This window comes from Scyliorhinus canicula, chromosome 8 (assembly GCF_902713615.1).
Source record: "Scyliorhinus canicula chromosome 8, sScyCan1.1, whole genome shotgun sequence".
Taxonomy (NCBI): Eukaryota; Metazoa; Chordata; class Chondrichthyes; order Carcharhiniformes; family Scyliorhinidae; genus Scyliorhinus; species Scyliorhinus canicula.
In genome coordinates, this window is record NC_052153.1 from 197,378,261 (window position 1) to 197,400,134 (window position 21,874).

At 50.5% G+C, this 21,874-nt stretch overlaps 1 protein-coding gene across 1 annotated transcript in view; it reads left to right on the forward strand.

Moving 5' to 3' along the window:
* Positions 1-21,874, forward strand: part of cplane1 (ciliogenesis and planar polarity effector 1) — a 288,296-nt gene that overhangs the window by 216,009 nt on the left and 50,413 nt on the right. The window contains exons 35-37 of the mRNA XM_038803925.1: positions 13,702-13,825; positions 14,599-14,656; positions 16,442-16,597. Of these exons, the coding sequence (XP_038659853.1) occupies positions 13,702-13,825; positions 14,599-14,656; positions 16,442-16,597 (338 nt within the window). The remainder of the gene's footprint in view (positions 1-13,701; positions 13,826-14,598; positions 14,657-16,441; positions 16,598-21,874) is intronic.

Sequence of the window (21,874 nt, forward strand, 5' to 3'; positions counted from 1 at the left end):
ACAGTGCTCTAGATGTGGTCTAACCAATACCCGTACAGTTAGAACAAGACTGCCTACTTTTAAATTCCATCCCTTTTGCAATAAAGGCCCACATTCCATTTGTCTTCTACTTATTTGTGATACCTGCAGTTTGTGATCTGTGTATGTGGACACCCTGACCCTGTACCACAGCATCCTGTCATCTTTCTCCATTTAAATAATCTTCTGATTTTCTATTCTTGCTGCCAAAGTGGACAAGTTCACATTTTCCCACATTATACTCCATCTGTTAAAGCTTTGCTCACTCACTTTACCTAGTCTAACGTCCCTTTGCAGACTCACAAATTTTCCTCGCAACTTGTTTCCCTATCTATCTTTGTATTGTTGCCAAATTTGGCCTCAATACGATGTCTCTTAAGCTGCTTGATGTGGGAGCTGGCAGATCCCATTGCGAGCTGCAGCGACCACATCTGCAGTAAGTGTTGGCTGCTCGAAGAACTCCGGCTCAGAGTTGATGAGCTGGAGTCTGAGCTTCACACACTGAGGCACATCCGGGAGGGGGAGGCTTACCTGGACACTTTGTTTCAGGAGGCAGTCACACCTGTCAGAGTAAATAGTTTAAATCCTGCCAGTGGCCAGGGACAGCAGGGTGTGACTGCAAGTCAGGCAGGTAAAGGGAACCAGCAGTCAGGAACTCAGGAGCCTCAGCCCTTGACCCTGTCCAACAGGTATGAGGCACTTGCTCCCTGTGTGGATGGCGAACAGGGCTGCAGGAAGGATGAGTCAGCTGACCAAGGCACCATGGTTCAGCAGGCCATTCAAGGGGAGGAAGTAAATAGACAAGTTGTAGTTGTAGGGGATTCTATTATCAGAGGGATAGATAGTATCCTTTGTGAGCAGGATAGAGGGTCCCGCATGGTATGTTGCCTGCCCGGTGCTAGGGTGCGGGACATCTCTGACCGGCTTGAAAGGATATTGGAGAGGGAGGGGAGGATCCAGTTGTTGTGGTCCATGTCGGTACCAACAACTTAGGCAAGTCTAGGAAAGAGGACCTGTTTAGAGATTATAAAGAGTTAGGATTCAAATTAAAAAACAGGTCCTCAAGGGTCATAATCTCCGGATTACTGCCCGAGCCACGTGCAAATTGGCATAGGGAGGCAAGAATAAGGGAAGTTAACACGTGGCTGAAAGAGTGGTGTGGGAAAGAGGGGTTCCTTTTCATGGGACACTGGCATCAGTTTTGGGACAGGGGGGACCTATACCGTTGGGATGGTCTCCACCTGAACCGAGCTGGGACCAGTGTTCTGGCGAAAAGAGTAAATAGGGTGGTCAATAGGACTTTAAACTAGAGATTGGGGGGGAAGGGAAAGTCAGGGAACCAAGAGGTAAAGGAATCAGTGGGAAGCGTAGCTGCTTAGGATTACAAAAAATCACGAAAAGACAGAGCTCAGGAGAGGTTACGATAGTCCCCATCTCACAAAATATGACAGTGTATGGAAAGGCTCAGTAAACCAAGGTTCACCACACTAAGAAAACAAAAAGGGACAGTCAATAGGGAATTAAAGGTGCTATATTTAAATGCCCGCAGTGTACGGAACAAGGTAGATGAGCTTGTGGCCCAGATTGTGACTGGCAGGTATGATGTAGTAGGCATCACAGAGACATGGTTGCAGGGGGTTCAGGACTGGCAGTTAAACATCCAGGGATTTACAACCTATCGAAAAGACAGAGAGGTGGGTAGAGGGGGCGGGGTTGCCTTGTTAATTAGAAATGAAATTAAATCAATAGCACTAAACGACATAGGGTCAGACGATGTGGAGTCTGTGTGGGTAGAGTTGAGGAACCACAAAGGCAAAAAAACCATAATGGGAGTTATGTACAGGCCTCCTGACAGTGGTCAGGACCAGGGGCACAAAATGCACCACGAAATAGAAAGGACATGTCAGAAAGGCAAGGTCACAGTGATCATGGGGGACTTCAATATGCAGGTGGACTGGGTAAATAATGTTGTCAGTGGACCCAAAGAAAGGGAATTCATTGAATGTTTACAGGATGGCTTTTTGGAACAGCTTGTGATGGAGCCCACGAGGGAACAGGCTATTCTGGACTTAGTGTTATGTAATGAGCCAGAATTGATAAAAGATCTTAAAGTAAGGGAATACTTAGGAAGCAGTGATCATAATATGGTAGAATTCAGTCTGCAATTTGAAAGAAGGAAGGTAGAATCAGATGTAAAGGTTATACAGTTAAATAAAGGTAATTACAGGCGCATGAGGGAGGAACTGACGAAAATCGACTGGAAGCAGAGCCTAGTGGGAAAGACAGTAGAACAGCAATGGCAGGAGTTTCTGGGAGTAATTGAGGACACAGTGCAGAGGTTCATCCCAAAGAAAAGAAAGGTTATCAGAGGGAGATTAGGCAGCCATGGCTGACAAAGGAAGTCAGGGAATGCATCAAGGCAAAAGAGAGAGCCTATAATGTGGCAAAGAGTAGTGGGAAGTCAGAAGATTGGGAAGGCTACAAAAACAAACAGAGGATAACAAAGAGAGAAATAAGGAAGGAGAGGATCAAATATGAAGGTAGGCTAGCCAGTAACATTAGGAATAGAACATAGAACATAGAACGATACAGCGCAGTACAGGCCCTTCGGCCCTCGATGTTGCACCGACATGGAAAAAATCTAAAGGCCATCTAACCTACACTATGCCCTTATCATCCATATGCTTATCCAATAAATTTTTAAATGCCCTCAATGTTGGCATGTTCACTACTGTTGCAGGTAGGGCATTCCACGGCCTCACCACTCTTTGCGTAAAAAACCCACCTCTGACCTCTGTCCTATATCTATTACCCCTCAATTTAAGGCTATGTCCCCTCGTACTAGCCACCTCCATCCGCGGGAGAAGGCTCTCGCTGTCCACCCTATCTAACCCTCTGATCATTTTGTATGCCTCTATTAAGTCACCTCTTAACCTTCTTCTCTCTAACGAAAACAACCTCAAGTCCATCAGCCTTTCCTCATAAGATTTTCCCTCCATACCAGGCAACATCCTGGTAAATCTCCTCTGCACCCGTTCCAAAGCTTCCACGTCCTTCCTATAATGAGGCGACCAGAACTGTACGCAATACTCCAAATGCGGCCGTACTAGAGTTTTGTACAACTGCAACATGACCTCATGGCTCCGGAACTCAATCCCTCTACCAATAAAGGCCAACACACCATAGGCCTTCTTCACAACCCTATCAACCTGGGTGGCAACTTTCAGGGATCTATGTACATGGACACCGAGATCCCTCTGCTCATCCACACTACCAAGAATTTTACCATTAGCCAAATATTCCGCATTTCTGTTATTCTTTCCAAAGTGAATCACCTCACACTTCTCCACATTAAACTCCATTTGCCACCTCTCAGCCCAGCTCTGCAGCTTATCTATGTCCCTCTGTAACCTGCAACATCCTTCCGCACTGTCTACAACTCCACCGACTTTAGTGTCGTCTGCAAATTTACTCACCCATCCTTCTGCGCCCTCCTCTAGGTCATTTATAAAAATGACAAACAGCAACGGCCCCAGAACAGATCCTTGTGGTACGCCACTCGTAACTGAACTCCATTCTGAACATTTCCCATCAACTACCACTCTCTGTCTTCTTTCAACTAGCCAATTTCTGATCCACATCTCTAAATCACCCTCAATCCCCAGCCTCCGTATTTTCTGCAATAGACGACCGTGGGGAACCTTATCAAACGCTTTACTGAAATCCATATACACCACATCAACTGCTCTACCCTCGTCTACCTGTTCAGTCACCTTCTCAAAGAACTCGATAAGGTTTGTGAGGCACGACCTACCCTTCACAAAACCATGCTGACTGTCCCTAATCATATTATTCCTATCTAGATGATTATAAATCGTATCTTTTATAATCCTCTCCAAGACTTTACCCACCACAGACGTTAGGCTCACCGGCCTATAGTTACCGGGGTTATCTCTACTCCCCTTCTTGAACAAAGGGACCACATTTGCTATCCTCCAGTCCTCTGGCACTATTCCTGTAGCCAATGATGACCTAAAAATCAAAGCCAAAGGCTCAGCAATCTCTTCCCTGGCTTCCCAGAGAATCCTAGGATAAATCCCATCCGGCCCCGGGGACTTATCTATTTTCACCTTGTCCAGAATTGCCAACACTTCTTCCCTACGCACCTCAATGCCATCTATTCTAATAGCCTGGGTCTCAGCATTCTCCTCCACAATATTATCTTTTTCTTGAGTGAATACTGACGAAAAGTATTCATTTAGTATCTCGCTTATCTCCTCAGCCTCCACACACAACTTCCCACCACTGTCCTTGACTGGCCCTACTCTTACCCTAGTCATTCTTTTATTCCTGACATACCTATAGAAAGCTTTTGGGTTTTCCTTGATCCTACCTGCCAAAGACTTCTCATGTCCCCTCCTTGCTCGTCTCAGCTCTCTCTTTAGATCCTTCCTCGCTTCCTTGTAAATATCAAGCGCCCCAACTGAAACTTCACGCCTCATCTTCACATAGGCCTCCTTCTTCCTCTTAACAAGAGATTCCACTTCTTTGGTAAACCACGGTTCCCTCGCTCGACCCCTTCCTCCCTGCCTGACTGGTACGTACTGATCAAGAACATGCAATAGCTGTTCCTTGAACAAGCTCCACATATCCAGTGTGCCCAACCCTTGCAGCCTACTTCTCCAACCAACACATCCTAAGTCATGTCTAATGGCATCATAATTGCCCTTCCCCCAGCTATAACTCTTGCCCTGCGGGGTATACTTATCCCTTTCCATCACTAACGTAAAGGTCACCGAATTGTGGTCACTGCTTCCAAAGTGCTCACCTACCTCCAGATCTAACACCTGGCCTGGTTCATTACCCAAAACCAAATCCAATGTGGCCTCGCCTCTTGTTGGCCTGTCAACATATTGTGTCAGAAAACCCTCCTGCACACATTGTACAAAGAATGACCCATCTAATGTACTCGAACTATATCTTTTCCAGTCAATATTTGGAAAGTTAAAGTCTCCCATAACAACTACCCTGTTACTTTCGCTCTTTTCCAGAATCATCTTCGCCATCCTTTCCTCTACATCCCTAGAACTATTAGGTGGCCTATAGAAAACTCCCAACAGGGTGACCTCTCCTTTCCTGTTTCTAACCTCAGCCCATACTACCTCAGAAGAAGAGTCCCCATCTAGCATCCTTTCCGCCACCGTAATACTGTCCTTGACTAGCAGCGCCACACCTCCCCCTCTTTTGCCCCCTTCTCTGAACTTACTAAAACACCTAAACCCCGGAACCTGCAACAACCATTCCTGTCCCTGCTCTATCCATGTCTCTGAAATGGCCACAACATCGAAGTCCCAGGTACCAACCCATGCTGCCAGTTCCCCTACCTTATTTCGTATACTCCTGGCATTGAAGTAGACACACTTCAAACCACCTACCTGAACACTGGCACCCTCCTGCGAAGTCAAATCTGTGCTCCTGACCTCTATACTCTCAATCTCCCGTACCCTAAAACTACAATCCAGGTTCCCATGCCCCTGCTGAATTAGTTTAAACCCCCCCAAAGAGCACTAACAAATCTCCCCCCCAGGATATTGGTGCCCCTCAGGTTCAGATGTAGACCATCCTGTCTATAGAGGTCCCACCTTCCCCAGAAAGAGCCCCAGTTATCCAGAAATCTGAATCCCTCCCGCCTGCACCATCCCTGTAGCCACGTGTTTAATTGCTCTCTCTCCCTATTCCTCATCTCACTATCACGTGGCACGGGCAACAACCCAGAGATAACAACTCTGTTTGTTCTCGCTCTGAGCTTCCATCCTAGCTCCCTAAAGGCCTGCCTGACATCCTTGTCCCCTTTCCTACCTATGTCGTTAGTGCCAATGTGGACTACGACTTGGGGCTGCTCCCCCTCCCCCTTAAGGACCCGGAAAACACGATCCGAGACATCACGTACCCTTGCACCTGGGAGGCAACATACCAAACGTGAGTCTCTCTCGCTCCCACAAAATCTCCTATCTGTGCCCCTGACTATTGAGTCCCCAATTACTAATGTTCTACTCCTTTCCCCCCTTCCCTTCTGAGCAACAGGGACAGACTCCGTGCCAGAGGCCCGTACCCCATGGCTTACCCCTGGTAAGTCGTCCCCCCCACATGTATCCAAAACGGTATACTTGTTACTCAGGGGAACGACCGCAGGGGGTCCCTGCACTGACTGCTTCTTCCCAGTCCCTCTTACAGTTACCCATCTATCTCCAGTCTTTGGTGTAACTATTTCCCTGAAGCTCCTATCTATGACCCCCTCTGCCTCCCGAATGATCCGAAGTTCATCCAGCTCAAGCTCCAGGTCCCTAACACGGTTTTTGAGGAGCTGGAGTTGGGTGCACTTCCCACAGATGAAATCAGCAGGGACACTGACGGCGTCCCTCACCTCAAACATTCTGCAGGAGGAGCATTGTACTGCCTTCCCTGACATCACCTCTAGATTTAAAAAATAACAAGAAAAAGAAAAAGAAAGGAAGAGCTTACCTGATATTACCTCAAACCCTGCTCCCGCTCAAAGGTAAGCAAATTTAAAGGCACTCACTCACCTTCACGACAGGCCCCTGCTCCCGCTTCCCAACCACCGTGGGGTGGGGGGGTTGGTTAGAGGAGGAGGTAGGGTGGGAAACACTCACAAAGTGTTTCGGGTTTAACTGTCACTTGCCAACAGCCTCTCCACAAACCACCTTCAACTTAGGCTGACCGCACTGCACGTATGCAAATTTCCCCAGAACAGCTGATCAGTAGCTCTGCTCTGCTGCCCTCTGCTGGATGATTGCCTTCACTCAAACTCCTCGGGTCCCCTTCGCAGATTCACCTTCAACTTAGGCTGACCGCACTGCACGTATGCAAATTTCCCCAGAACAGCTGATCAGTAGCTCTGCTCTGCTGCCCTCTGCTGGATGATTGCCTTCACTCAAACTCCTCGGGTCCCCTTCGCAGATTCACCTTCAACTTAGGCTGACCGCACTGCACGTATGCAAATTTCCCCAGAACAGCTGATCATTAGCTCTGCTCAGCTGCCCTCTGCTGGATAGTAAAAGTTTCTTTAAATACATTAAAAACAAACGGGAGGCAAAAGTAGACATTGGGCCGCTCCAAAATGACGCTGGTAATCTAGTGATGGGAGACAAGGAAATAGCTGAGGAACTTAATAAGTATTTTGTGTCAGTCTTCACAGTAGAAGACATGAGTAATATCCCAACAATTCAGGAAAGTCAGGGGGCAGAGTTGAATATGGTTGCCATCACAAAGGAAAAGGTGCTAGAGAAACTAAAAGGTCTGAAAATTGATAAATCTCCGGGTCCAGATGGGCTACATCCTAGAGTTCTAAAGGAGATAGCTGAAGAAATAGTGGAGGCGTTAGTTATGATCTTTCAAAAGTCACTGGAATCAGGGAAAGTCCCAGAGGATTGGAAAATCGCTGTTGTAACCCCCCTGTTCAAGAAGGGAACAAGAAAAAAGATGGAAAATTATAGGCCAATTAGCCTAACCTCGGTTGTTGGCAAAATTCTAGAATCCATCGTTAAGGATGAGATTTCTAAATTCTTGGAAGTGCAGGGTCGGATTAGGACAAGTCAGCATGGATTTAGTAAGGGGAGGTCGTGCCTGACAAACCTGTTAGAGTTCTTTGAAGAGATAACAAATAGGTTAGACCAAGGAGAGCCAATTGATGTTATCTATCTTGACTTCCAAAAGGCCTTTGACAAGGTACCTCACGGGAGACTGCTGAGTAAAATAAGGGCCCATGGTATTCGAGGCAAGGTACTAACATGGATTGACGATTGGCTGTCAGACAGAAGGCAGAGAGTTGGGATAAAAGGTTCTTTTTCGGAATGGCAACCGGTGACAAGTGGTGTCCCGCAGGGTTCAGTATTGGGGCCACAGCTGTTCTCTTTATATATTAACGATCTAGATGACGGGACTGGGGGCATTCTGGCCAAGTTTGCCGATGATACAAAGATAGGTGGAGGGGCAGGTAGTATTGAGGAGGTGGGGAGGCTGCAGAAAGATTTAGACAGTTTAGGAGAATGGTCCAAGAAGTGGCTGATGAAATTCAACGTGGGCAAGTGCGAGGTCTTGCACTTTGGAAAAAAGAATAGAGGCATGGACTATTTTCTAAACGGTGACAAAATTCATAATGCTAAAGTGCAAAGGGACTTGGGAGTCCTAGTCCAGGATTCTCTAAAGGTAAACTTGCAGGTTGAGTCCGTAATTAAGAAAGCAAATGTAATGTTGTCATTTATCTCAAGAGGCTTGGAATATAAAAGCAGGGATGTACTTCTGAGGCTTTATAAAGCACTAGTTAGGCCCCATTTAGAATACTGTGAGCAATTTTGGGCCCCACACCTCAGGAAGGACATACTTGCACTGGAGCGGGTCCAGCGGAGATTCACACGGATGATCCCAGGAATGGTAGGCCTAACATACGATGAACGTCTGAGGATCGTGGGATTATATTCATTGGAGTTTAGGAGGTTGAGGGGAGATCTAATAGAAACTTACAAGATAATGAATGGCTTGGATAGGATGGACGTAGGGAAGTTGTTTCCATTAGCAGGGGAGACTAGGACGCGGGGGCACAGCCTTAGAATAAAAGGGAGTCACTTTGGAACAGAGATGAGGAGAAATTTCTTCAGCCAGAGAGTGGTAGGTCTGTGGAATTCATTGCCACAGAGGGCGGTGGAGGCCGGGACATTGAGTGTTTTTAAGACAGAAATTGATAAATTCTTGATTTCTCGAGGAATTAAGGGCTATGGGGAGAGAGCGGGTAAATGGAGTTGAAATCAACCATGATTGAATGGTGGAGTGGACTCGATGGGCCGAATGACCTTACTTCCGCTCCTATGTCTTATGGTCTTATGGTCTTCCTCCGCTCATTAATATTAATATGCTGAGCTCCCGGAACTGATCCCTGCGGCACTCCACCAATCATAGTTTGCCATCCTGAAGATGATCAATTTATCCCGACTCCGTCTTTCCTGTTGGTTAGCCAATATTCTATTAACATTACCACCCCCAACACCGTGAACTATTATCTTTCGCAGTAACCTTTTATGTTTAACTTATAAAATGTATTTTGGAAACCTGAATACACAACATCCATTTAAGAAAGGAGGGGGGAGAGGAAACTTGAGAACGCCAGACCTGTTAGCCTGACATCAGTCGTAGAGAAACGTTTGATTCTATTATAAAGTGATACCTAAACACTTGGAAAATAGTGATATGATTGGGCAGAATCAACATGGGTTTATGAAAGAGAAATCATGTTTTGCAAACCTGAGGGAGTTTTTTGCAGCATAGATAAAGGAGAACCGGTGGATGTGGTGTATTTGGATTTTCAGGACAATTTTGATAAGGTTCCACACAGGGGGTTTTAAATAAAATTAGAACCCAGGGGATTGGCGGGAATATTTTGATATGGATTGAGAACTGGTTAACACACAAAGCAGAGAGTCGGAATAAAGGGATCATTCTCGGGATGATAGGCTGTTAAGAGTTGGTATTCCAAGGATTACTGCTCGGGTATCAGCTGTTCACAATCTATCTAAAGATTTGGATGTCCAATATCATATTTCCAAATTTGGTGATGATACAGAGAAAGATGGGAATATAAATTATGAGGAGGGTGCAAGAGGAATTCGACAAGCGAATGGGGAAGAACATGACAGACGGAATGTAGTGTGAATAAATGTGAAGTTATCCACTTTGGTGAAAAAAACAGAATTCATCCCCACTTGGAGAAGCAAGAATGAATCAAGGAGAATCGACATGGCTTTGTCAGGGGAAGATCTTGGATAATAGATTTGGTTGAATTTTTCGAGGAGGTGTGTAGATGAGGGCAGTGTAGTTGATGTCGTCGACGTGGACTTCAGTAAGGCTTTTGCCAAGGTCCCTCATGGAGGTCTGATCAAGAAGGTAACAGCCAATGGGATCCAGGGCAATTGGGTCACTGTCTGTGCGGAGTCTGCACGTTCTCCCCGTGTGTGCGTGGGTTTCCTCCGGGTGCTCCGGTTTCCTCCCACAGTCACAAAGATGTGCAGGTTAGGTGGATTGGCCATGATAAATTGCCCTTAGTGTCCAAAATTGCCCTTAGTGTTGGGTGGGGTTACTGGGTTATGGGGATAGGGTGGAGGTGTGGGCTTGGGTAGGGTGCTCTTTCCAAGAACCGGTGCAGACTCGATGGGCTGAATGGCCTCCTTCTGCACTGTTAATTCTATGAAATTTGCCAAATTGGATCCAAAGTTGGCTCGATAGCAGGAGGCAGAGGATGATACTGGAAGGTTATTTCTGTGACTGGAAGGCAGTGACCAGTCATGTGCAGCAGGCATTGGTGTTGCTGGTCCTTTGCTGTTTATAGTGTTTGTGGCATTCCATCCACAAATATTCATCCCTCCATCACCGACGCACAGTGGCAGCCGTGTGTACCATCTACAAGATGCACTGCAGCAACTCACCAAGGCTCCTCAGGCAGCACCTTCCAAGCCCACGATCACTACCATCTCGAAGGACAAGAGCAGCAGATACCTGGGAACCCCACCACCTGGAGGCTCCTCTTCAAGCCACTGACTTGAAAATATATTGTCATTCCTTCACTGTCGCTGGGTTAAAATCCTGGAGCTCCTCCCTAACAGCACAATGGGTGTACCTACACCTTAGGGACTGCAGCAGTTAAAGAAAGCAGCTCACCCCCACCATCTGATGAGCAATTAGGGATGGCCAATGAAAGCTGGCCTAGCCCACGAAGCCCACATCCTATCAATGAATTTTTAAAAAGCTAACATGACCAAAGAACAAAGAAAAGTACAGCACAGGAACAGGCCCTTCGGCCCTCCAAGCCTGTGCCGACCGTGCTGCCCGGCTAAACTAAAATCTTCTACTCTTCCGGGGTCCGTATCCCTCTATTCCCATCCTATTCATGTATTTATCAAGGTGCCCCTTAAACCTCACTATCGTCCCTGCTTCCACCACCTCCTCCGGCAGCGAGTTCCAGGCACCCACTACCCTCTGTGTAAAAAACTTGCCTCGTACATCTCCTCTAAACCTTGCCCCTCGCACCTTAAACCTATGCTCCCTAGTAATTGACCCCTCTACCCTGGGGAAAAGTCTCTGACTATCCATTCTGTCTATGCCCCTCATAATTTTGCAGACCTCTATCAGGTCGCCCCTCAACCTCCGTCGTTCCAGTGAGAACAAACCGAGTTTATTCAACCTCTCCTCATAGCTAATGCCCTCCATACCAGGCAACATCCTGGTAAATCTCTTCTGCACCCTCTCTAAAGCCTCCACATCCTTCTGGTAGTGTGGCGACCAGAATTGAACACTATACTCCAAGTGTGGCCTAACTAAGGTTCTATACAGCTGCAACGTGACTTGCCAATTCTTATTCTCAATGCCCCGGCCAATGAAGGCAAGCATGCCGTATGCCTTCTTGACTACCTTCTCCACCTGTGTTGCCCCTTTCAGTGACCTGTGGACCTGTACACCTAGATCTCTCTGACTGTCAATACTCTTGAGGGTTCTCCCATTCACTGTATATTCCCTACCTGTATTAGACCTTCCAAAATTCATTACCTCACATTTGTCCGTATGTCCGTCACATCAAGCAGTTAGGAAGGCAAATGGAATGTTAGCTTTCATCATAAAAGAAATTGAGTGTTTTGTACAGTTTTGGTCTCGAACCTGGAAAGATTTATTGGCCACTGAGCGCAGGCAATGGTTGTTCCCCAGACTAATCCCTGGGAATGCCGGGATTGGTTTGGGAGAGATTAAGGAAACAGCGTCTGTATCTCTAGAATTTCCAACAGTGAGCAGTCATCTGATTGAAACCGTATACACGTCTGACTGGTGCATGTGGATTGGATATTTCCCCCTGACTGGTGCATGTGGATTGGATATTTCCCCCTGGCTGGTGCATGTGGATTGGATATTTCCCCCTGGCTGGTGCATGTGGATTGGATATTTCCCCCTGACTGGTGCATGTGGATTGGATATTTCCCCCTGACTGGTGCATGTGGATTGGATATTTCCCCCTGGCTGGTGCATGTGGATTGGATATTTCCCCCTGACTGGTGCATGTGGATTGGATATTTCCCCCTGACTGGTGCATGTGGATTGGATATTTCCCCCTGACTGGTGCATGTGGATTGGATATTTCCCCCTGACTGGTGCATGTGGATTGGATATTTCCCCCTGACTGGTGCATGTGGATTGGATATTTCCCCCTGGCTGGTGCATGTGGATTGGATATTTCCCCCTGACTGGTGCATGTGGATTGGATATTTCCCCCTGACTGGTGCATGTGGATTGGATATTTCCCCCTGGCTGGTGCATGTGGATTGGATATTTCCCCCTGACTGGTGCATGTGGATTGGATATTTCCCCCTGACTGGTGCATTCGGATTGGACATTTCCCCCTGGCTGGTGCATGCGGATTGGATATTTCCCCCTGACTGGTGCATGTGGATTGGATATTTCCCCCTGGCTGGTGCATGTGGATTGGATATTTCCCCCTGGCTGGTGCATGTGGATTGGATATTTCCCCCTGACTGGTGCATGTGGATTGGATATTTCCCCCTGGCTGGTGCATGTGGATTGGATATTTCCCCCTGGCTGGTGCATGTGGATTGGATATTTCCCCCTGGCTGGTGCATGTGGATTGGATATTTCCCCCTGACTGGTGAGTGTCGAACCAGAGAACACAGTTTCTGAATAAGGGGCAAGTGATAGAGGACTGAGATGGGGAGGAATTTCTTCACTCAGAAGGTGGTGAATTCTCTACCCCACAGGCTGCGGAAGCTCATGTTCAAGAGAGAAACTGAAAGATTTCTGGATACCAATCACATCAAAGGGATATGGGGACGGTGGGGAAATAGCACCAGAGTCAACGACCAGCGATGATCTGTTTGAATAGCAGAGCAGGCTTGATGGATCAAATGGACTACTCCTATTTCCTGTGTTCTGATCCCCTGATTCTCCTCATACAGTCTGTTCCACCCCTAATACATTTGTCACAAATTATTTCACTCTCTGTGTGGGTTTCCTCCGGGTGCTCCGGTTTCCTCCCACAAGTCCCGAAAGACGTGCTGTGAGGTGAATTGGACATTCTGAATTCTCCCTCTGTGTACCCAAACAGGCGCCGGAATGTGGCGACTAGGGGCTTTTCACAGTAACTTCATTGCAGTGTTAATGTAAACCTACTTGTGACAATAAAGATTATTATTATTAACTTCCTTATTTAGCCGTGAACGGTTCATCCATCTGGTAGAGTCTTTCTTTCTCAATAATAATAACCTTTATTGTCACAAGTAGGTTTACATTAACACTGCAATGGAGTTACTGTGAAAAGTTCCTCGGCACCACATTCCAGCGCCTGTTCGGGTAATGGGATATATTTTTCTTGAGAAGTATGAAATATCTCCTTCAATGCCTCCCACTACTTATCTTTATCTTTCAACTTACTTTCCATTCTACTTTAGCCGACTCTGTATCCATTTCCCTTTCATTTTCTTCTTTTCAGTTTAAGGCACTGGTTTCAGACTCCCCTTTCTCACCCTCAAGGTGATGGGAGACAGTGGGGTTGAAGGGCGATAGGCCACGATATGAATGTGCTTTTTCTTACGAATTGTTTTGTTTTTCGTTCTGCAGGTTAAAGCGACGTCGTGAGAGACAAGTAACAGAGAGGCCAGTCTGCAAATCGCCCTCGTCAGACAAACAGCTGGCCAGCCCTGACCCACCAGAACCCCAGCAGGTTGAGAGCAGAGCTTGTGCGGTAAAATCCTTGAACCTGTGCTTGGAGATGTCCCTGGAACTTTAGAGATCAGGGGCGGGATTCTCCGACCCCCCCCCCCCCGGCCGGGTAGGGGAGAATCCCGGCCCAAATATTAAACAAAAGGGGTGGGTTTGGAAGGCGGACTGTCCTGCCGTAGCCTGGGTGATGGTCTCACTCTCTGACTTGATTGGCGATACCCATCCCGTGACGTGGTGGGAGGACAGGAGAGGCTATCCCAGCCCAGGTCACTTGTTACTGATGTTAGTCACCCACTGACCACATGGAAAGAAGGACCATTTGTGCCAGGGCCCCTTCACTGGCTGCAGAGGGTACAGTCCCAGTCTGACTCCTAACAGATCCTGCAACAACATTGTAACTTTTTATTTTAACAGAAGGAGTGGGCACAGTTTCACTCCCACCGGGGGGGGGGGGGGGGGGGGGGGGGGTTGTTTCCTTCTTGGGTTATGGGCGTCACTGGCAAGATCGCCATTCCATGGCACATTGGTAATTAGAATCCCAGAGTAATTCCCGCACTGGAGGAATGATTCAGCCCATCCAGTCTGAACCTCCCACAGAGCAACTTAACAACTCTGTTGATAAAGTGGCGGTGAGCTGCTGCCTTGAACCGCTGCAGTCCAGGTGGTGTAGGTACACCCACTGTGCTGTTAGGGAGGTTCAGAGTCCTGGGGACGTGGCCCAATGGTCTGGGAGATTTGGGGAAATGGTGGTGTTCTGCTCGGATTGCGATATCTAACAGTTGTGTTTCATACCAGGTGCCAGTGGATGTTCCACAAGCGACCAACACCTCTGGATATTTTGCCCCCCCACTGGGTGAGTGAGAACAATGAACCTGCTCCTCGGAGTTTGTTGAGGACCTCGTGTTGTGAGAAATCAGAAATCCAGTGAACAAACTCCAGCTTCTTTGTCCTTCAGTCTGACCACTTCAATCACCAACTACTCCTTCCCCTTCCCTCCTTCCTTCCTTCCCTCCCCTTCCACCTTCCCCCCTTACCCCTTACCTCCTTCCTTCCTTCCCTCCCCTTCCACCTTCCCCCCTTACCCCTTACTTCCTTCCTTCCTTCCCTCCCCTTCCACCTTCCCCCCCTTACCCCTTACCTCCTTCCTTCCTTCCCTCCCCTTCCACCTTCCCCCCCTTACACCTTACCTTCTTCCTTCCTTCCTTCCCTCCCCTTCCACCTTCCCCCCCTTACCCCTTACCTCCTTCCCCCCCTTCCATCTTCCCCCCCTTCCATCTTCCCCCCTTCCATCTTCCCCCTTTCCCCTCCCCCCTGACCCTCACTGCTATCTCCTCCCCACCGTTCCCCCACCTCCCCCTCGTGTTCTTTTTTTAAAAACATTTTATTCAGGCATTTATGATTTTATAACAATAAACAATACAAATATACACATAGTTCAGTCCGTAACATATCCCTCCATCTCCCATTGTTCCCACCTACTGTAAACGCAAAATAGCCTAACTCCTTCTCCCGCCACCCCTTGAATCTGCTGACGGTTTCGTTTTCTCCGAAGAAGTCGATAAACGGCTGCCAGCTCCGGATGAATCCTAACGTTGACCCTCTCAGGGCAACTTAATTCGTCTCACTCACCCATACCCCTGATTTCGGGGGCTTCGAGCCCCTCCACGCTAATAAGATCCGTCTCCGGGCTACCAGGGTAGCAAAGGCCAAAATGTCAGCCTCTCTCGCCCCCTGGGCTCCCAAATCTTCCGACACTCCGAACATTGCCAGCTCTGGACTTGGTGCCACCCTTGTGTTTAGCACCGTGGACATGACATCCGCAAGCCCCTGCCAGAATCCCGAAGCTTTGGACATGCCCAAAACCTGTGGACATGGTTTACGGGCCGTCCCGCACACTTCACACACCTGCCCTCCAACCCATTAAACCTGCCCATCCGGGGCACTGCCATGTGTGCCCAGTGAACCACCTTGAATTGTATCAGGCTGAACTTGGCACATGGTGACTCTACTCAGGGCACCCTCCCACAGACCTGCCTCTACCTCCCCTCCCAGCCCATCTTCCCATTTATGCTTTAGCTCACCTATCTGAGTTTCCTCCCACTCCATCAGTTCTTTATAGATATCCGAAACCTTCCCCTTCCCCACCCCCATTTTAGAAACTACCTTGTCCTGTATCCCCTGTGGCAGTAGAAGCGAAAAGGTCGCAACCTGCCTTCGCTCAAACTCCCTTATCTTCAGATATCGAAACCCATTCCCTCCCGGCAATTCAAACTCCTCCTCCAAATCCTCTAAACAGGGAAAGCTCCCATCAATAAGTAGATCCCCCATCCTCTCAATCCCTGCTCTCTGTCACCTCCAAAATCCCCTATCCAGCCTCCCCAGGACAAATCGGTGATTGCCACAAATTGGAGCCACATCGACGCTCCCTCCACTCCCATATGCTTCCGTCACTGCCGCCAAACTCTCAGAGCTGCCACCACCACCGGGCATGTAGAGTACCGGGCTGGCAAGAACAGCAGAGGAGCCAATGACCCGAAACTCGTGCCCTGACATGACCCTCATGTTATTCTTGTTAATTCCAGTCGCCTGCCCTTTCCATGTCCCTGAAGGTGTAACTGCTGTTATTAATTCTCTGTAGGACCATGTGGTACCTTGCTGCAAGATCAAACTGGCCTGTTTGCAACGTCTGCGGAGCTACATTGTTTTGCCTCCATCAGGAAGAATGCTGGGGAAAGAAGGGAGATCGGCACCAATACAGAGCAGCTTCCTGAACCTCACATGGAAGCAGCCTCAGGTAGGGTACCAACTCTCTCCTGCTGGGCTCCCTACCCTGCAGTCCGGAAAGCAATACCCCTTGTTGAGGTCAATTTGATCCCCATCCAAGTAAGTAAAAGTGTGAACCTGGGCAGTGGGTGTCAGTAAACTATTCTTCTTCAGGAGGCATCGCTGCTCAGCCTGATTCGATATTCGGACAGTTTTCAGGAGCAGGTTCTCTGGCTAATATTCCTGTCTAACCGAAGGAATGTGAAGTTGTCCCTCACTGTCAGCCTGATGAACCCTGGGAACTTGTGGCTCATCTGTGAGTTACCTCTGCTGTTTGGCCCTGGGTGAGCATTGTCCCTGTATTTAAATGGAGAAATACCCGGCCCACATCGAGAAGAGGTGAGGGTGCTTGGGTGGTACATCGAGTTTCAAAGTTTGACTGTAGATGTGATAGCAGGAGGGCAGTGAGGGACTTTCACTCATCTGTCACGGACATTATACAGGGGACAGATATCAGCCTGAACATCCACAGAGCCGACAATTAGAAAAAGTGCAGATACCCTCAGTGCAGCGAAGGAGATTCCAGGTGATTTGAAATGAAATGAAAATCGCTTATTGTCACGAGTAGGCTTCAATGAAGTTACTGTGAAAAGCCCCTAGTCGCCACATTCCGGCGCCTGTCCGGGGAGGTTAATAGAGGGGGTTTAAATTACAACGGTCAGGATACATTGATCAGATTGTTTCTGGTGGGAAGAGTGCGTAATGAGGTAGATCCAGGTGTTATAACATCCTGGGCTAGTGCGCAGTCAATTCCAGCCCCACAGATCCCAGAGTCCCAACTTTAGTGAATTAACCAATAATTCATATTCTCCCTGCGATCTCTGACCTGTGACTCATTCGACAACTTCCAGGCACCAGATTTAGAAGTAAAATATTTTTACAATTTTATTTATAACAAGAGAAAGATACAGATGCAATGGCAAAAATAGTACAACAATCTGTTAATCTAATTATTCCCCGACCCTGTCCCACCCTCCACCCAGACACACACAAGACAGACACAGGGTGGGAACTTAACTTAAGTTTATTTTCAAAATTAAAAGAATAAAAATATTGTTTTTTTTAAAAAGAATATATAAGATTCTTTTCTTTGGATGTTTTGGGCCAGTAGTCAGACCTTCAGGTCTACCTTGGCAATCATTATTCTTTTAATTTTGGGTCTTCCGATGTATTTTCTGGTCTGCTTGGTTTTTAAAAAGGAGCCTCACAGCTTTTTCTTCTATCTTCCTCCTGCTCTTTATTTATTTCTTTATGACCTTGTGCTTTGTAGCCGCTGGCACCTTGTTAGCTTTACGGAGCCGTTTGCCCGGCCTCCGCAGGCCGTTAGCTTTTCATCTTCTGCTCCGGTCGTCAGCTGCCTTTCTCTCCGGCTTCCTTTCTCTCCGGCTGCCTTTCTCTCCGGCTGCCTTCCTCTCCGGCTGCCTTCCTCTCCGGCTGCCTTCCTCTCCGGCTGCCTTCCTCTCCGGCTGCCTTCCTCTCCGGCTGCCTTCCTCTCCGGCTGCCTTTCTCTCCGGCTGCCTTTCTCTCCGGCTGCCTCTCCGGCTGCCTTTCTCTCCGGCTGCCTTTCTCTCCGGCTGCCTTTCTCTCCGGCTGCCTTTCTCTCCGGCTGCCTTTCTCTCCGGCTGCCTTTCTCTCCGGCTGCCTTTCTCTCCGGCTGCCTTTCTCTCCGGCTGCCTTTCTCTCCGGCTGCCTCTCCGGCTGCCTTCTCTCCGGCTGCCTTTCCCTCCGGCTGCCTTTCTCTCCGGCTGCCTTTCTCTCCGGCTGCCTTTCTCTCCGGCTGCCTTTCTCTCCGGCTGCCTTTCTCTCCGGCTGCCTTCTCTCCGGCTGCCTCTCCGGCTGCCTTTCTCTCCGGCTGCCTTTCTCTCCGGCTGCCTTTCTCTCCGGCTGCCTTTCTCTCCGGCTGCCTTTCTCTCCGGCTGCCTTTCTCTCCGGCTGCCTTTCTCTCCGGCTGCCTCTCCGGCTGCCTTTCTCTCCGGCTGCCTTTCTCTCCGGCTGCCTTTCTCTCCGGCTGCCTTCCTCTCCGGCTGCCTTTCTCTCCGGCTGCCTCTCCGGCTGCCTTTCTCTCCGGCTGCCTTTCTCTCCGGCTGCCTTTCTCTCCGGCTGCCTTCCTCTCCGGCTGCCTTTCTCTCCGGCTGCCTTCCTCTCCGGCTGCCTTTCTCTCCGGCTGCCTCTCCGGCTGCCTTTCTCTCCGGCTGCCTTTCTCTCCGGCTGCCTTTCTCTCCGGCTGCCTTTCTCTCCGGCTGCCTTTCTCTCCGGCTGCCTTTCTCTCCGGCTGCCTTTCTCTCCGGCTGCCTTTCTCTCCGGCTGCCTTTCTCTCCGGCTGCCTTCCTCTCCGGCTGCCTTCCTCTCCGGCTGCCTTCCTCTCCGGCTGCCTCTCTCTCCGGCTGCCTCTCCGGCTGCCTTTCTCTCCGGCTGCCTTTCTCTCCGGCTGCCTTTCTCTCCGGCTGCCTTTCTCTCCGGCTGCCTTTCTCTCCGGCTGCCTTTCTCTCCGGCTGCCTCTCCGGCTGCCTTTCTCTCCGGCTGCCTTTCTCTCCGGCTGCCTTCCTCTCCGGCTGCCTTTCTCTCCGGCTGCCTTTCTCTCCGGCTGCCTTTCTCTCCGGCTGCCTTTCTCTCCGACTGCCTTTCTCTCCGGCTGCCTTTCTCTCCGGCTGCCTTTCTCTCCGGCTGCCTTTCTCTCCGGCTGCCTTTCTCTCCGGCTGCCTTTCTCTCCGGCTGCCTTTCTCTCCGGCTGCCTTTCTCTCCGGCTGCCTTCCTCTCCGGCTGCCTTCCTCTCCGGCTGCCTTTCTCTCCGGCTGCCTTTCTCTCCGGCTGCCTCTCCGGCTGCCTTTCTCTCCGGCTGCCTTTCCCTCCGGCTGCCTTTCTCTCCGGCTGCCTTTCTCTCCGGCTGCCTTTCTCTCCGGCTGCCTTTCTCTCCGGCTGCCTTTCTCTCCGGCTGCCTTTCTCTCCGGCTGCCTCTCCGGCTGCCTCTCCGGCTGCCTTTCTCTCCGGCTGCCTTTCTCTCCGGCTGCCTTTCTCTCCGGCTGCCTTTCTCTCCGGCTGCCTTTCTCTCCGGCTGCCTTTCTCTCCGGCTGCCTTTCTCTCCGGCTGCCTTCCTCTCCGGCTGCCTTTCTCTCCGGCTGCCTCTCAGGCTGCCTTTCCGGCTGCCTTTCTCTCCGGCTGCCTTTCTCTCCGGCTGCCTTTCTCTCCGGCTGCCTTCCTCTCCGGCTGCCTTTCTCTCCGGCTGCCTCTCCGGCTGCCTTTCTCTCCGGCTGCCTTTCTCTCCGGCTGCCTTCCTCTCCGGCTGCCTTCCTCTCCGGCTGCCTCTCTCTCCGGCTGCCTCTCCGGCTGCCTTTCTCTCCGGCTGCCTTTCTCTCCGGCTGCCTTTCTCTCCGGCTGCCTTTCTCTCCGGCTGCCTTTCTCTCCGGCTGCCTCTCCGGCTGCCTTTCTCTCCGGCTGCCTTTCTCTCCGGCTGCCTTCCTCTCCGGCTGCCTTCCTCTCCGGCTGCCTTTCTCTCCGGCTGCCTTTCTCTCCGGCTGCCTTTCTCTCCGGCTGCCTTTCTCTCCGGCTGCCTTTCTCTCCGGCTGCCTTTCTCTCCGGCTGCCTTTCTCTCCGGCTGCCTTTCTCTCCGGCTGCCTTTCTCTCCGGCTGCCTTTCTCTCCGGCTGCCTTTCTCTCCGGCTGCCTTTCTCTCCGGCTGCCTCTCCGGCTGCCTTCCTCTCCGGCTGCCTTCCTCTCCGGCTGCCTTTCTCTCCGGCTGCCTTTCTCTCCGGCTGCCTTTCTCTCCGGCTGCCTTTCTCTCCGGCTTCCTTCCTCTCCGGCTGCCTCTCCGGCTGCCTTTCTCTCCGGCTGCCTTTCCAGCTGCCTTTCTCTCCGGCTGCCTTTCTCTCCGGCTGCCTTTCTCTCCGGCTTCCTCTCCGGCTGCCTTTCTCTCCGGCTGCCTCTCCGGCTGCCTTTCTCTCCGGCTGCCTTTCTCTCCGGCTGCCTTTCTCTCCGGCTGCCTTTCTCTCCGGCTGCCTTTCTCTCCGGCTTCCTCTCCGGCTGCCTTTCTCTCCGGCTGCCTCTCCGGCTGCCTTTCTCTCCGGCTGCCTTTCTCTCCGGCTGCCTCCCTCTCCGGCTGCCTTTCTCTCCGGCTGCCTTTCTCTCCGGCTGCCTTTCTCTCCGGCTGCCTTTCCCTCCGGCTGCCTTTCTCTCCGGCTGCATCTCCGGCTGCCTTTCTCTCCGGCTGCCTTTCCAGCTGCCTTCCTCTCCGGCTGCCTTTCTCTCCGGCTGCCTTTCTCTCCGGCTGCCTTTCTCTCCGGCTGCCTTTCTCTCCGGCTGCCTTCCTCTCCGGCTGCCTTTCTCTCCGGCTGCCTTTCTCTCCGGCTTCCTCTCCGGCTGCCTTTCTCTCCGGCTGCCTCTCCGGCTGCCTTTCTCTCCGGCTGCCTTTCTCTCCGGCTGCCTTTCTCTCCGGCTGCCTTTCTCTCCGGCTGCCTTTCTCTCCGGCTGCCTTTCTCTCCGGCTGCCTTTCTCTCCGGCTTCCTCTCCGGCTGCCTTTCTCTCCGGCTGCCTCTCCGGCTGCCTTTCTCTCCGGCTGCCTTTCTCTCCGGCTGCCTTTCTCTCCGGCTGCCTTTCTCTCCGGCTGCCTTTCTCTCCGGCTGCCTTTCTCTCCGGCTGCCTTTCTCTCCGGCTTCCTCTCCGGCTGCCTTTCTCTCCGGCTGCCTCTCCGGCTGCCTTTCTCTCCGGCTGCCTTTCTCTCCGGCTGCCTTTCTCTCCGGCTGCCTTTCTCTCCGGCTGCCTTTCTCTCCGGCTTCCTCTCCGGCTGCCTTTCTCTCCGGCTGCCTCTCCGGCTGCCTTTCTCTCCGGCTGCCTTTCTCTCCGGCTGCCTCCCTCTCCGGCTGCCTTTCTCTCCGGCTGCCTCTCCGGCTGCCTTTCTCTCCGGCTGCCTTTCTCTCCGGCTGCCTTTCACAAACTGCACGCCTTTCAACTGCTCTTAACAGCCGTTATTTATAACGGCCGCTGCGAACGCCAGTGTGTGCCTCCCGCTCGCGCCGCCGACCGCTGCTTCTCTTTAAACAGCAAAGGTTCCCGTGAGTCCCAGCGGCCGCCCTTTTCAAACCCAAAATTTTCAGCCCATAAACAGCAAAAACTCCCATTGGGATCGGCTCCACACACCCGCAGATAAATATAGTGGCCAACCATCTTTTTCCTCCCGTGCAACATGGTCAAAGACTAGACATGATTTAACCGAATGGCAGGCAGATGAGCTGCAAGGCACTGACTGGTGACGTCCC